Below are 12,730 nucleotides of genomic sequence, written 5' to 3'. Positions count from 1 at the left end.
CTGAGAGCTCCACATGTCTTGATATGCTTCAGGTCAAAGTGCTTGGGCTCTGTGGACCAGACCTTGGTTCTTTACCTAGTGCTGCTATTCCTGGAGGCAGTCTGTGCCTATTACAACAATGTTTTTTCCTTAAAAGTTCATTAGACCGAGACAGAGAAAATTTGAAATGGAATGAGTAAAAGAAGCAGGATCTAAGACAGTTTTAATCCTTCAGACTGAGAACAGCTTTCCTGTAAGATCAGGTTACTGTCCATAGCGGAGTGACTTGTACCTTCTTTGGAAATACTTGGCCCTTGCTTCCATTAGGATTTTGGAGGAGATGCTCAGCCAAGAGGCCTCTACTTCTTTGTTCCTGAATGGTAAAAATATGGAGGCCTCAGTTAGCAGCCAGGGACAGTCCAGCTGAAGAGTCAACCAACCAACAGAGGAGGTTCTTTATACACTGATAGCAGATCCATGGAGCTCCTTGCCAAAGATGCTGGAAATGTAAGAAGTTTGCATGAACTTGGAGGGGACCGGGGCAGATACTCAAAGTAGAGAGTGTGTAAAAGTTACCGAGTAGCCAAAATACATGAGGCTGACAAAATGCCCTGAGCTCTCCCACAGCTTTTGCACTTCGACAGTTCCAGACAGCTAAACTGATCTCCAAAGAGGACATCCATGTGCTTGGAAGCGTTTCTGTTTTCGCATGATTCAGTAAGGTATTAAGCATTCATAAAGAGCTAACTGATCTTTCATGACAAAGAAATTGTCTTTGCAGCATTTTTTTTTTTGATCAGAGAGTGTGTTTGCAGAATGGTTGTCACTCAAGAAAAAATGAGTTTATAAGAATTAATGAACTGGCTTTTTTTTCAAAGAAGTATCCAATATGAATCCTGCAGATACTAATTAACTCTTTCACATACTATGGTCTTCAAAAAGAATTTCAAAACAAAAATACCTACAAATATAGGATCAGATCCCAGAATGCTCAAATCTATCATCAACCCAATTTTCCAACCTTAATGAAAATGTCTTGTGCACTTTGACATAATCCCTTTTCTCAAGATAAAGGAGGGAAAAAAATTGTTTGCTACCAATAAGTACAATTAAAACACTATTTTGGGTTTCAGGGGAAAAAATACACAGTTTAAAAAAGGTGTAGAGCCTATAGTCGTCTAATTCCACATGATTAACTTCAAAAATAGGTTGGCTTTCTCCCGATGAAATTCTGTTTCCAAGTATTTGCTCACAGAGAAAACAGAAAGTAAAAAACAGTAGAAATGTGGGAAAAAAACTTTTTTTTTTTTTTTTTTTTTTTTTTTTTTGGTCTGTGGTATATAACTAGATGTAGCATCAATGCAATTTTGTAGAAGCTTTTGGGCTGAGGATTTTTTTTTGCCTGGCTTCCCACTCTCCGATAAACACAAGTGCCTTGCAGCGAGTCTCACATTCTATAGTTCAGATTCCCAGCTCTCTAAATCCCCCATTTCTCATTTCAGTAAATGCATCTGCTGTGGGAACGGTAGGAGTAGCTGGAACCTCTTTTCTTCCCCTGTAATCTAATGCACTTCGCTAGCCAATGACTACTGTGAAGGAGGGGCTTTCTGGCTGGGGAGCAGCTGCTACGACGGCGAAACCTCCACCAAAGCCAGGCAAACACACGCACGTCTCGCTGGGGCTCCGTGTGTTTAGGACCAGCACGACAACTCCCCCTCTCTCGCTGCTGACAGTGAGTAAATCAGCACAGAGAAACTTAGAGAACAGGATCTCGGTTGCGAGACCTTTCAGCAGCACCAGCAATGGCCTGGATCAGCAATACCTCCTGGTTTAACCCCCTTGCTCTGCAGGAACATTTTAGGAGATACTTAAACAGCACTGAGGATTACTTAACCTTCCTGTGTGGGCCCAGACGGAGCCATCTGTTCCTGCCCATGGCTTTGGTCTACTCTCTGATCTTCGTTGTTGGCGTGGTAGGAAATTTCTTAGTTTGCCTGGTAATCATCAAGCACCGGAACATGAAGACTCCTACTAACTACTACCTCTTCAGCCTCGCTGTCTCGGACTTGCTTGTGTTGCTTTTTGGGATGCCACTGGAAGTCTATGAGATGTGGAGCAACTACCCCTTTCTGTTTGGGCCCGTGGGCTGCTATTTCAAGACAGCGCTCTTCGAAACGGTGTGCTTTGCCTCCATCCTCAGCGTGACCACGGTCAGCGTGGAGAGATACGTTGCCATCCTCCATCCTTTCCGTGCCAAGCTGGAGAGCACTCGGAAGCGCGCGCTCAGGACCATCGTGGTGCTGTGGGTCCTGTCTGTCCTCTTGGCTCTTCCCAACACGAGCACCCATGGCATCATGTTGCAGTATTTCCCCAATGGCACCCTAGTCCCTGGCTCTGCCACCTGCACGGTAGTCAGGCCCATGTGGATCTACAACTGCATTGTCCAGATCACTTCCTTTCTCTTCTATGTGCTGCCTATGGGGGTCATAAGTGTGCTGTACTATCTGATGGGGCTGAGAGTAAGTCCTACTCAAGCTGTGCTCGCGTTTCTCTAGCTCATCCTTGCATGTGTGTGTCTGTATGTCTCTGAAATGCTTTGATATTTTTCTTGCCCACCCATCTTCCCAAAAAACACATTCAAACCAACCCTCTGAAACTAGTGGATTAAACTGTTTTGCTGGTATAATCCCATTCTATAAATGTAGCTATGTTGGGGAGTTATTTGCTCCCTTTTTTTTTAATTACCATCACTGCTGCTGTCATTACATTAACATCCAAGTCTGTGTATTGATTCCAGCCTCACAGAGATTTACACTTTTCAGTAGGGACTAGAAGGAAATGGACCGAAAGGAAAATGTGAAAAGAATGAAAAAGAGTAAGGTAGTGATTGAATTGCCTATTATTTGTTTTGCCTCTTGTGCCTGTTGAATTTCCATTTCATTCATTCCCTCTTTCCCTGTGTGATAATACTCAGTTGTTAAAACTCACAAAGCTGTCATAAACTGAAACCCTGCGTTATTGCTGCAGCAAGCAACTCCAGCACTCCTCTCTTTTATATAAGTACGGCACAGTTTCAGCATAGATTAAGGGTGCCTTGGAGTTCCTATGCACGCTCTCTTCACAAAGTGGACAAGTTTCACAAAGTGCTGTCTTTCAAATACAGGCATAAAACGAACACTATCATAGTATTACAAAGCTATGCAGCATGACACTGTAATGCACTGCTAGTCCTTTTCTTATATATATTTGGAAAACATAAATCCTAGACTCACTATACTAAATATGTTTGCGTTTAGAAAGCTGTGTAGCAAGGATGCTCACGCTTCCTTGCTCATGTAGCAAGGAAGGAATGCAATTTATCTGTAGAGACCGGTATTACTGCATCTGTGCTACTGTGTATATTATTTTGTGGAACTGGCAGGTATTCGGTGTTATCTGAAACTATATAGAAGCAATTTTTCCATATCCAGGAAAAGCCACAAGGACTAACTGTCAGAAATCTTAGCACACATCAGAGCTTTGAAAAATTGAATGGGTTAAATTCTTGTAAAGCTACAGTTCAGGGGCAGTTGTTGGTTCTTTGCAAAGTTTCACTGAACATTTTGAAAAATAATACCAGAAGGGAGGGTAAAGTGGTGAAAATAGTAGGTGCTAAAAATTAAAAAGCCCAAAAGTAGTAAAGAGAAGCCCCGAGAACCACAACTTCTGTTTGTGACAACAGATAGCTCTAACATTAGTATCAGGACACTGATGATTAAACCGCAGCCTCATTAGATTTGATCTTGGGAACTTCTGACTGTCTCTTTCCAGGATCCTCGTCACAGGAGCCTTCAGGACTGATCCCCAAGTCAGCCAAAGGTCCTCTCTCGTTATAACGCCACTTCATCACGAGACTACTGGTCACACATGGTGGCTGCTCATCACAAGGACAGGTGGCCATCACTGCCTGGCTCTAAGTTATAGTTAACTAGGGTTTTTGACACTCAGTGGACAGAATGGTATTTAGCCCACGTACTGAGGGCATCTATGAAGGAAATCTGGATGGTCAAATGTGGCTACACTGACCATAGCTGGGCGAGCTTATTCACAAGACCTCTCAAGAGACCAACATTTACTCTAGTGTCAGTTCCCCAGGTAACACACTGGTCACACTCATCATTTTGATTTCTACTGTCTTCGAGCTAGACCAACTTGTATTTGCCAATGAACAGCTGCTGCAGTTTCTCATCAAAGTCTGTTTTGCCCCATAAGTGCCCAGCTGCTTAGACAAAACCATTTGTGGACACTGACTACCCTAATTTCTGCAGAGCCCAGGGCCCTTCCGCAGGGTCTGTCTCCTTTCCACCGAGTTTTCCCTGCAAACTTTATTTCCATGAATACATTTTCCTTTGCCACATGGACGGCCCCTGGCATTCGGCAGCCTGGTGGCAACTCATCCCACCAGGCCATGCAAGACCACAAGCCCTAGCACAAGTCATGTTGCTTTTAAACACCCGCTTTTCCATCAGCTGCCGTGAGTGTCTGATCACTATTTGTGTCACATAGGCCAGAGAGCTTGAGAAAAACAGTTCTCTTGGTTTTTCTGCCTCGTGCTGAGTGACCTCTCTAAGTTTGCCTGCGGACAGGGGAGGCCCTAATTTCCCTCTGCCTTTTTGTTTCTAGTATAAAATACTGCAATTAATAAAGATGTGAGGGAAAATCCAATTTTCAGCTTCTTGCTCCAGATACTTCTAATTCTCCTGTAGGGAATGGGTAACATTCACCTCCAGGCAGCTCTACAGAACCACACAAACAGCCCAGCATATCCAGTGATGTTTAAGTAACCATTAGCCTGGCTGGAGGTCTCCCTCCAGTCCTCTGTCAAGAAGTTGACATGAACTCAAGACACAACCTTTGCCATAGACTAATTTCTTCTTTCCCACCCCTGCTTTGCTGTAAGTCATTATTTTATTAAATTACAACTGCTGAGTTATTCTTAAAAGTTCTCTCTCCATGTATCATCACGCAAGCCTAAAGAGGAAGCTTAAAGCATCATCAAAATGACAAGAAGACGAAAAATAAAGATTCATGTCTCTGGTTTATTATAGTATCAGGCAGTTTATTCTCTGTGGCTTTGGAGTATTTTTGGGATAAATGATAAAAGTCACTAAAGGAAAACTAGGGCTTTTAGTCAATCTGAGCAGGTGTTTATCACTAGATGTGCTACAAATCAGCTGAGCCTGTTCCCTAAGCAATGCAGCTATGACTAAAAATGACAAAGGAAATAATGAAAAACATGAGAAGCTAAACTGCCCTACAATTGAATATAATTCAATTTAAATATACTTCCCCTCTATGTATTTTATGTATAAATAAGACACTGAAAGGCCTCTCTGATCAAAGTAACAACATCCTTAAAAGAAAAGTAGTTAATCAAAAATCATGAAACAAAACCACAGTGTAAAAGGGTACAAAGAGCATGATTTCATAGGAATCTTACTAGCATAGACTGCTTTTTGTCTTTCCCTTCAGCCAGTATCTTTTCCCCTGCAAGTACAACTTTTGCTTCTAGATTCTCTTTGTTGAAAAATACCATCACTTCAGAGTTGCTGGCTCACCAGCACCTCCCACGTCAAGAAGCTGCATCCAATTACACATTGCAGTCCAACACCATCTCTAGTTCAGAGAAGTAGCCTGCATACCCTAAACAATCCTTGAGAGGTTTTCAGATCTTTATTCACAAAATGCAAACTAGACATAATGCCCAGGGACAAAATGACTGGCTACCCAAGTGTAAATTTCCTTGGTTTTGCAGTGTTTTTTTCCTTACCAGAAAGGCCGTAGGTAGTGGGGAGGTCATCTCCTGTCTCAGCTCTTCTTCTGTTTCTCTCCTTTTGCCAGCTGAAAGGTGACAAATCTTTGGAAGTGGAGGAAATGGCTGTGAATGTTCAGAAACCATCCAGGAGATCGGTCACCAAGATGCTATGTAAGTAGTGGGAGGGACATTCTGTATTTTATTGAGCATGGACAAGAAGCTGCATGTACATCGCAGATGGGAGGTGGTATGTCCCTCAGTCCACACCTGGCTTTTCCAGCCCTATAGCCGAAGTTTTCTGTCTTGGAGCATGAACACCCTTTTTAGCACATTTCTTACAGAAGGATGTACATCTGTTTATTCATTAATGAGATTTAATTAATTAATTAATGAGATGTACATGGTTCTGCCCCAACTCTAGAGAATATGCGTTTCACAGGCCTGTAACATGTCCTTCCATGGGCTCTGCTCATGTCTTGTACAGGTCCTGCCAAGCAGTGTTCATCACTAATGCTGCCTTAGAGACACGGGCAGATTTGCACCGTGTACAGCACCCTGGAGAATTTGTGCTCCAGCCACCTTGAGAGCATTCATGTTGTTTCATAATTTAGGGCTGCCCTTAAGGCAAAGATCACCTTGCCACTGGGATAGTGCTTATGCAGCAAACATAAATCACCCTCAATACTTCATGCAGCAGCATTCTTCTTTAGGGCAGTTTAAGTGACCTCCTGGTGACTGTGACGACAAGTTACAGGAGCCAGCTCTGGAATGGGTTTCCAAGAGTCCTCACCGGAGCAGTCACAGGCGCACGGTTCATGGAGGTGAACACTTCATGCTGAGCAGAGCATCCAGCCAACTCAGCACCATAGGATGGATCCCATGGGCTCATCCTGTGCTATGTGATGTACAAAGAGTGGCAGATGCAACAAATCCTATGGCACGAACCTTGCTTTTCCTGAATGACATGCACAGTCCAAGGGGTCACGGTGTACCGGGTACCACAAATAAATCCTCCTGCCTTATTGACAGCTTATTAGATTCTGTGTAAGCTACACTACCTGGCTGCTGCCTGCTCCATCCAAAGCTCATGGGGAGTCTGTGCATCGATTTATCAAATACATGGATCAGTGGAAAGTTTATTCTTTTAGGTGGAAATGTGGTTTTCAGTTAGCACTGCAGAGAGGCAGAGGGAAGGGCACAGGTTTTTAAACAGTAAATAAAATTGTAATCTCTAGTCTTTAATCTAGTTTTCTGAACCATCTCTGCTCAATGCAAGCTCATGAGCTATGGCTCATTCCATATCATTCCATAACTGACTGCTTTTGTTTTATCTCCCCTTTCTCATGCTAGTTGTCCTCGTGATGGTTTTTGCTATTTGCTGGGCTCCATTCCATATAGATCGGCTCTTCTTTAGCTTTGTTGTGGAATGGACTGAGCCTCTGGCTAACATCTTCAACTTAATCCATGTGGTTTCAGGTAATTTTTTTTTCATTTGCTTGGGGGCTGGAAAAGCAGTATTCATAAGCAGCTTACCTGAATATGTGGTCGTTTTAATTTTAGGCAATGACAGATTATACAGATAAATGGAAGTTGCTTCGCGATTACATTCCTCAATTTTCCACTAGCCATCACTGAACATTTTTTTCTGAAATACACACCGGATTGTCTAAAGAGGTAAAAGAATAGCAGCTGCAGAAATGCTTTTTCTCCAATGTTATTGAACAAAATGCCAGCAGATAGCAATGGACAGCATCCCTGGAGCCATGTGCCACAGTCTCCTAGTTCCCATCCATCCTGTTGGGCCCCCTGCCCCATGCTGCTACATGGATTGTTAGAAAGGAGATAGAGTGAAGCTGCAAAACACCAATTGCACCATCCAGTCAGGTGGCATCTTTTAGCCACATGGCAAACTGCAAAAGGTGAAAGACCTGCTCTCTGGGAGACTGCTCAGTGGAGCAAAATAGACATTAAATTACCAGCAGCATCCACTGGCCCTGCAGTATGTTCCTGGGGCGTGCACGGAAAAGCTTCTTAGGGCTTGGTAGGCAGTGAAAAGAACTGTGCCTTAAATAAGACGCACATTCAAACTCCTGCAGCTTTCGCTCTGGGTATGTTGCCCAATACAGTTATTTGGATAGTTGCAAAGCAAAGGGGGGGATATATCACACACAATTATCAGCTGTTTTTCCTCGTGAAAAATGGTCACAAATGACCACTGCTGCCATTCAAGTGCTTCTAATGAATGGGCAGCAGCAGGCACTGTCTTCTAGTGGGTTTCTCAGATAAACAAGGAACCTTACCAAAACACCACACCTTACACACTGCCCACACTGAACGATCCAACCGAATGTTTACGCTATTGCCAACCACAACATTAAGGCTTTCTCGAGGAGGATTCTTATTTTCAGGTTGCCATGGGAAAGCACTAAACGTGGTTGTTCGGCAGCTCTAACAGATCCAATCTTGCGCAATTTGGCTGGTGTGTTGTAACAAATTAGCACTCCTTGGCTGGCAGTTATCACTGGGCATTTAGCAGCTCTGATGCGAAGGGCACCAGCCGCTCGCATCAGTCCCCGGGGGAGCAGGGCTTGGCTGAAGGCTGCTCAGCAGAGCCCAGCAGACAGCCGGTTCCTGAGCGGCTGGTAACGATGGGCTCCATTTAATCCTCCATCACTTTCTTTCCCTGGGTGCTGCAGTGTCTCATCTTGGCAAGAGATCCCTCTACCTCTGCCTAGATGGTTGCAGGTAGAGACGCAGTGGTCCCGGCCTCCATCCTCACACCAAACACGGTGAAACAAGACGGACAAGGAAAACATTTTTCTCCTCTGAGATCATTCCAGCCACAAATGAGGGTTCTCTCCCCGTTTCTCATCCACTTTTGTTCTCCCTAGGTGTTTTCTTCTATCTGAGCTCCGCTGTGAACCCCATCATTTACAATCTCTTGTCCCAGCGCTTCAGGGTGGCTTTCCTCTGCGTGATCTCTCCTCGCTGCAAGCGCTGTGCCCCTAACCACGCCACCAGCAAGATCCCCACCCAGCAGAGCATCTTCATGGTTGAGGACCACAACCTGGCAGACTCTGCTGACGACACGAGCCTCCCCGGCACCTACAGGACCTCTGTCAGCAGCTCGCAGCTCTCCACTGGCCTGTGATTTCCATGTCGCTATCAGGCGGCAGAGAAATGAAGGAAAATACCTTTATGGGATAAATACACGCTCTAAAAATGATTTCGGCAAGAGCTCACGGACTGCCTTATGTCTGCTGCATGAACGACAAGCCTGTAACTGGCAGGGGACTGACAGCCACTGCATTACCCTCAACTAACGGGAGGGCTGGAAATCTTTTGCTGACTGTAAACTCTTCCAGTGAAGAGCCTCTTTACACAAACAGCAGAAATATTCCCCGTGTTACCAGCACAGGAGAGACACTGCCTAGTCAGTCTTACCCAGTAACTTCTGAAGCAGCCACTGGTGAGGGCTGACTTGTTTGCCTGAAAAACAGCTAGAGCGGGGCATCTGCTGAGGGCAGATATCCAGGCGGGATAAGGCCTTTTCCGCATGGGAAAGAACCTCCTGTCTGGGAACTCCAGGCATTTCCATGCATGTGAATCACGGATTCCCTGCATGGGAATCCCTGCAACCAGCTCCTTTCTGGCACTGCTGCTCTGTGTTGGGCTGCTGCATCAGTGTCTGTCTGCCTGATCTGCACCTACCCTGCACACGTGGGCCCTGGCAGGGCCCTGCTCAGCCCCATGTCCTGCAATTCCCAGTAGCTTCCTATCTCTGCCTGAACCTCGGTTCCTATGTACTAGCGAACCCTTGTTGTTATGCTCCAGCAAAACTCACACCTTCTCACATGAGGTGGATTACAGGTCAGAGATTTAAATGGGGCTAGCAACCACCAGGAGACAGCTTGGAAAGCATTCACAAGACGGGCAATTTTTAAACTCCTGCAGGGTCAGAGAAACTCATGCAAAGGTAGTAAAAATGGAGAGTTTTGCAATCATTTTGCATGTAATGAATTCATTTTTTGCCTCAAAGCACAATGTAAGAGCTAGGAAGCTCTCCTGGCCCCTAGTTATGCACGCAGACCCTGAAGGCAGCCACGTAAATCCACACTCAGCACATCCCAAGCACCACTGCCTGCAAGGCTGGGACCCTGCTGAGTTCTGTAAAGGGAGGCCAAGGTGAATCCTTCACATGAGAGAGGATTTTGTAGACCAATGTCTCGAGTCTCAGAGCACGTTTGCTGCATTTCAGAGAGATGCATCCCTTGTGCATCACTACACTGGGCCAGGCCCAGGCTTGGCACGCGGTTCCAGACACACGTGGTGTGTTGTCTAGGGGCCAGACCTCACCTGTGTGTCACAGAATTATCACAGGAATAGGATATTAGTTTCCAAAAGATGGAACTGTATGCATAAAGGCTCCTGTCTGTAGCACTGGGGATCCAGATGACACTTATCGTCACGGGGGGAATACGGTACACACTTGCTCTAACAGGTTCTTATCTTGTTTCCTGGAAATCTCTTGTTTTGGCTTCCATCGGATGCGAATTCCAGGACAAGGTGAGACCTGGGATCTCATCCCAGCTGGTGACTCCTCTTTTCCTACAACTCAAGGGGAACTTTAGCCCATGTTTTCTGTCAGACCCATTTTACCAGCTTTAGAAACAAGCCGTGGAAAAGGCCACAACCATGCACAAGGCCCTGGAGAGGAGAGGTAATCCCTGCTCCCTGAAGACAGCTGAAATACTTTGCCACCCCCAAGTGGACACTTGGGCGAGTTCAGCACCATTTGCATCTGTAATCACTTTTGCATTAACATTTTCCTCTACTAGTCATTAAAGTGCATTTTCCCTCTGGACCTGATGCTTGTTGTGCCCTGGTACCCGTGAGCTGCTGTGGTCCCAGCTCCCCCAGCCATCGCGGGGGACCAAACTGTTGGTGGCCAATGACCAAGGGTCAGTCCCCGGGAAGGCACCGATTACCTTTTCCATGCTCCCCCTGTCCTTTGCTTGCAAGGCCCCAAAACTGATGCCAGGGAAATTGTTTTTATCTTAGCTACACACCACTAAGAGCAAGTTGTCTCCTCTGCTATCTGGACAAAGCAGCCAGAAAATGACATATTCACTGATGCGGTCTCATAGCTACAACCCAGTATTTCTTAATTAGAAGTTTGCCGAGTGTTTATCTGCAAGAAGCAGTTGATATCTATTATGTTTTTCTTCCCTAAAGGTCAGTGCTTTAGTGTGCTATTTATCACTCTGCTTTGGTATTTACCTGGCTTGTTTTTGAGAGCTAGCCACGAACACAGTAATACTGGGAAGAGAGACAGATATGTCAGGAAAACCCACAAAAATCTTTTCCTTAAATATTCAGCAGCTTTCATAGCCAAGTGCTGAAAACATTGGCAACTGAACAAAAGAAACTCCAGTTGCAAGAACTCACTTTTTCCTCAAAAGAGGTTTGTTGTGATGAAAATATATTTACGTGCAATGAACCATGACTTCCTAGGCAGAATTGTCTATTGATTTATTTCTCTGCCTCTCTTTCCCTGTGGAGAGCATGCAAGTGAGCAGAAAGCGTGCATAGCAGGGGCAATGCTCCAGCACAGTGAAGAGAACAGAGTCTGAAAGACACTGCAAGCAAACAAATGAAGAACTGCTTGAGTTATGAACGAATTATATTCAGATCTAATGCCAGCTTATTGAAAAACATTATGACATTAAGTAGACAGTTCTGTTATGTCACATGAAGAGACTTTTGGAAACTACTGTGTTTATGCCATGGCTTATCTGTAAAGCTAAATGCAGCAGAGCTGCTGAACCTGTAGAACATGAATATAAATTTAGCAGGACCTCTCTCCCTACAGCTGCTCTGTCCTGCAGCAATCCTTGTGCCCCGGTCTCCCTGCTGCGACCCCTTCTTACTCCATGACGTAGAAATTACCTGGAAGCTCTGCTAGCCACGTGCAGGATGCCTGAGCACTTACCAGCAATCCCAGCACTTTAAAAAGATGCAGCCCATACCAGCTGTGCTTTATATGCATTAAAACAGCACTAATCCCGGTTTAGTTTGCTGCTTCCAAGTGCTCCGTATAACTGTTTCTCCTGGGCATGGGGAAGGAAAGGGGTTGTTAGAAAAATAGGCAGAAAAATTGTTGTAGCCTAGAGAAGGCCCCAAGGCCAGAAAGGTACCACCCTGCACACACTCTTCTTTGCAGGTTGCTTTCTGGCTGCACAACAGCCAGGCTTGCTCTCCTTATTTCCTCCATCATCAATTGCTTCATTTTGCCTCTCATTATGGGACTAGAAATAAGGCAAAACATAGTGATAAAAAAAGAGCAATAACCTGGGCTTTTTGTTTCTCTAATAAACTGCTGTGAAGTAAAGGGAAAGCAAAAAGGAACTAAACCACCAGGGACTCTCTTGGTTGAGGCTGATGTAATGATGCCAAATGTCCATCAGAGGGAGTTGGAAGATAAAACAGGACAAGAAATCCTGCAGGGAATTTGGGCTTTCACTGTGCCAAGAAAATAAATGCCTTTTGGGCTTTTAGGGCAGTTCACACACTGTTAGGGCTCAAAGACTAACAGAGAGTGACCATCTTTGCATAATTAAGGACTGTTTCTTTCTGAAATGGAAAAAAAAGCAATTTGTTATGCACAAAATAAGTAGAGATCCTAATATAAAAGCTCACCTGGAGACTGATTTTCTTGCAGATTTCTTTCCATTTAACATTTGGGCTAGTGAAGAGGCTGCTTTGGTCACATCCCAGACACTAAGGCCCACAGCTCAGCTCATTTGCCACTAGAAGAGCAAGGCTGTTACTCTCTAGACTTTGTGAAAACACCGAAAACTTGCAGCCATTGTTTTTAAGGCAAATTATCCCACAGCCACTTAATTTTTAAAGGCTGCATTGATTTTAGCAGTGTGAGAGCTGTTGAAATAATCTGCT

The 12,730-nt window shown here is 44.7% G+C and overlaps 1 protein-coding gene across 1 annotated transcript; it reads left to right on the top strand.

Moving 5' to 3' along the window:
• The first annotated feature begins 1,781 nt into the window (after positions 1-1,781).
• NMUR2 (neuromedin U receptor 2) lies at positions 1,782-8,924 on the top strand. The gene is made up of 4 exons (XM_010228637.2): positions 1,782-2,498; positions 5,860-5,944; positions 7,124-7,249; positions 8,665-8,924. The coding sequence occupies exons 1-4, from the start codon at positions 1,782-1,784 to the stop codon at positions 8,922-8,924; spliced, it is 1,188 nt and encodes a 395-aa protein (XP_010226939.2).
• Positions 8,925-12,730: the final 3,806 nt, after the last annotated feature.

Source organism: Tinamus guttatus, unplaced genomic scaffold, assembly GCF_059628265.1.
Source record: "Tinamus guttatus ecotype Peru unplaced genomic scaffold, ASM5962826v1 Tinamus_guttatus_pri_ptg000710l, whole genome shotgun sequence".
Taxonomy (NCBI): Eukaryota; Metazoa; Chordata; class Aves; order Tinamiformes; family Tinamidae; genus Tinamus; species Tinamus guttatus.
This window is presented reverse-complemented; position numbering and strand designations above follow the sequence as displayed.

Bases quoted from the DNA above. Each gene is read 5' to 3' on its own strand.
- NMUR2 (XM_010228637.2), top strand. From the start codon at position 1,782: ATGGCCTGGATCAGCAATACCTCCTGGTTTAACCCCCTTGCTCTGCAG. The intron at 5,945-7,123 runs GTAAGTAGTGGG...TTCTCATGCTAG, and splicing joins ATCGGTCACCAAGATGCTAT to TTGTCCTCGTGATGGTTTTT. The intron at 7,250-8,664 runs GTAATTTTTTTT...TGTTCTCCCTAG, and splicing joins CTTAATCCATGTGGTTTCAG to GTGTTTTCTTCTATCTGAGC.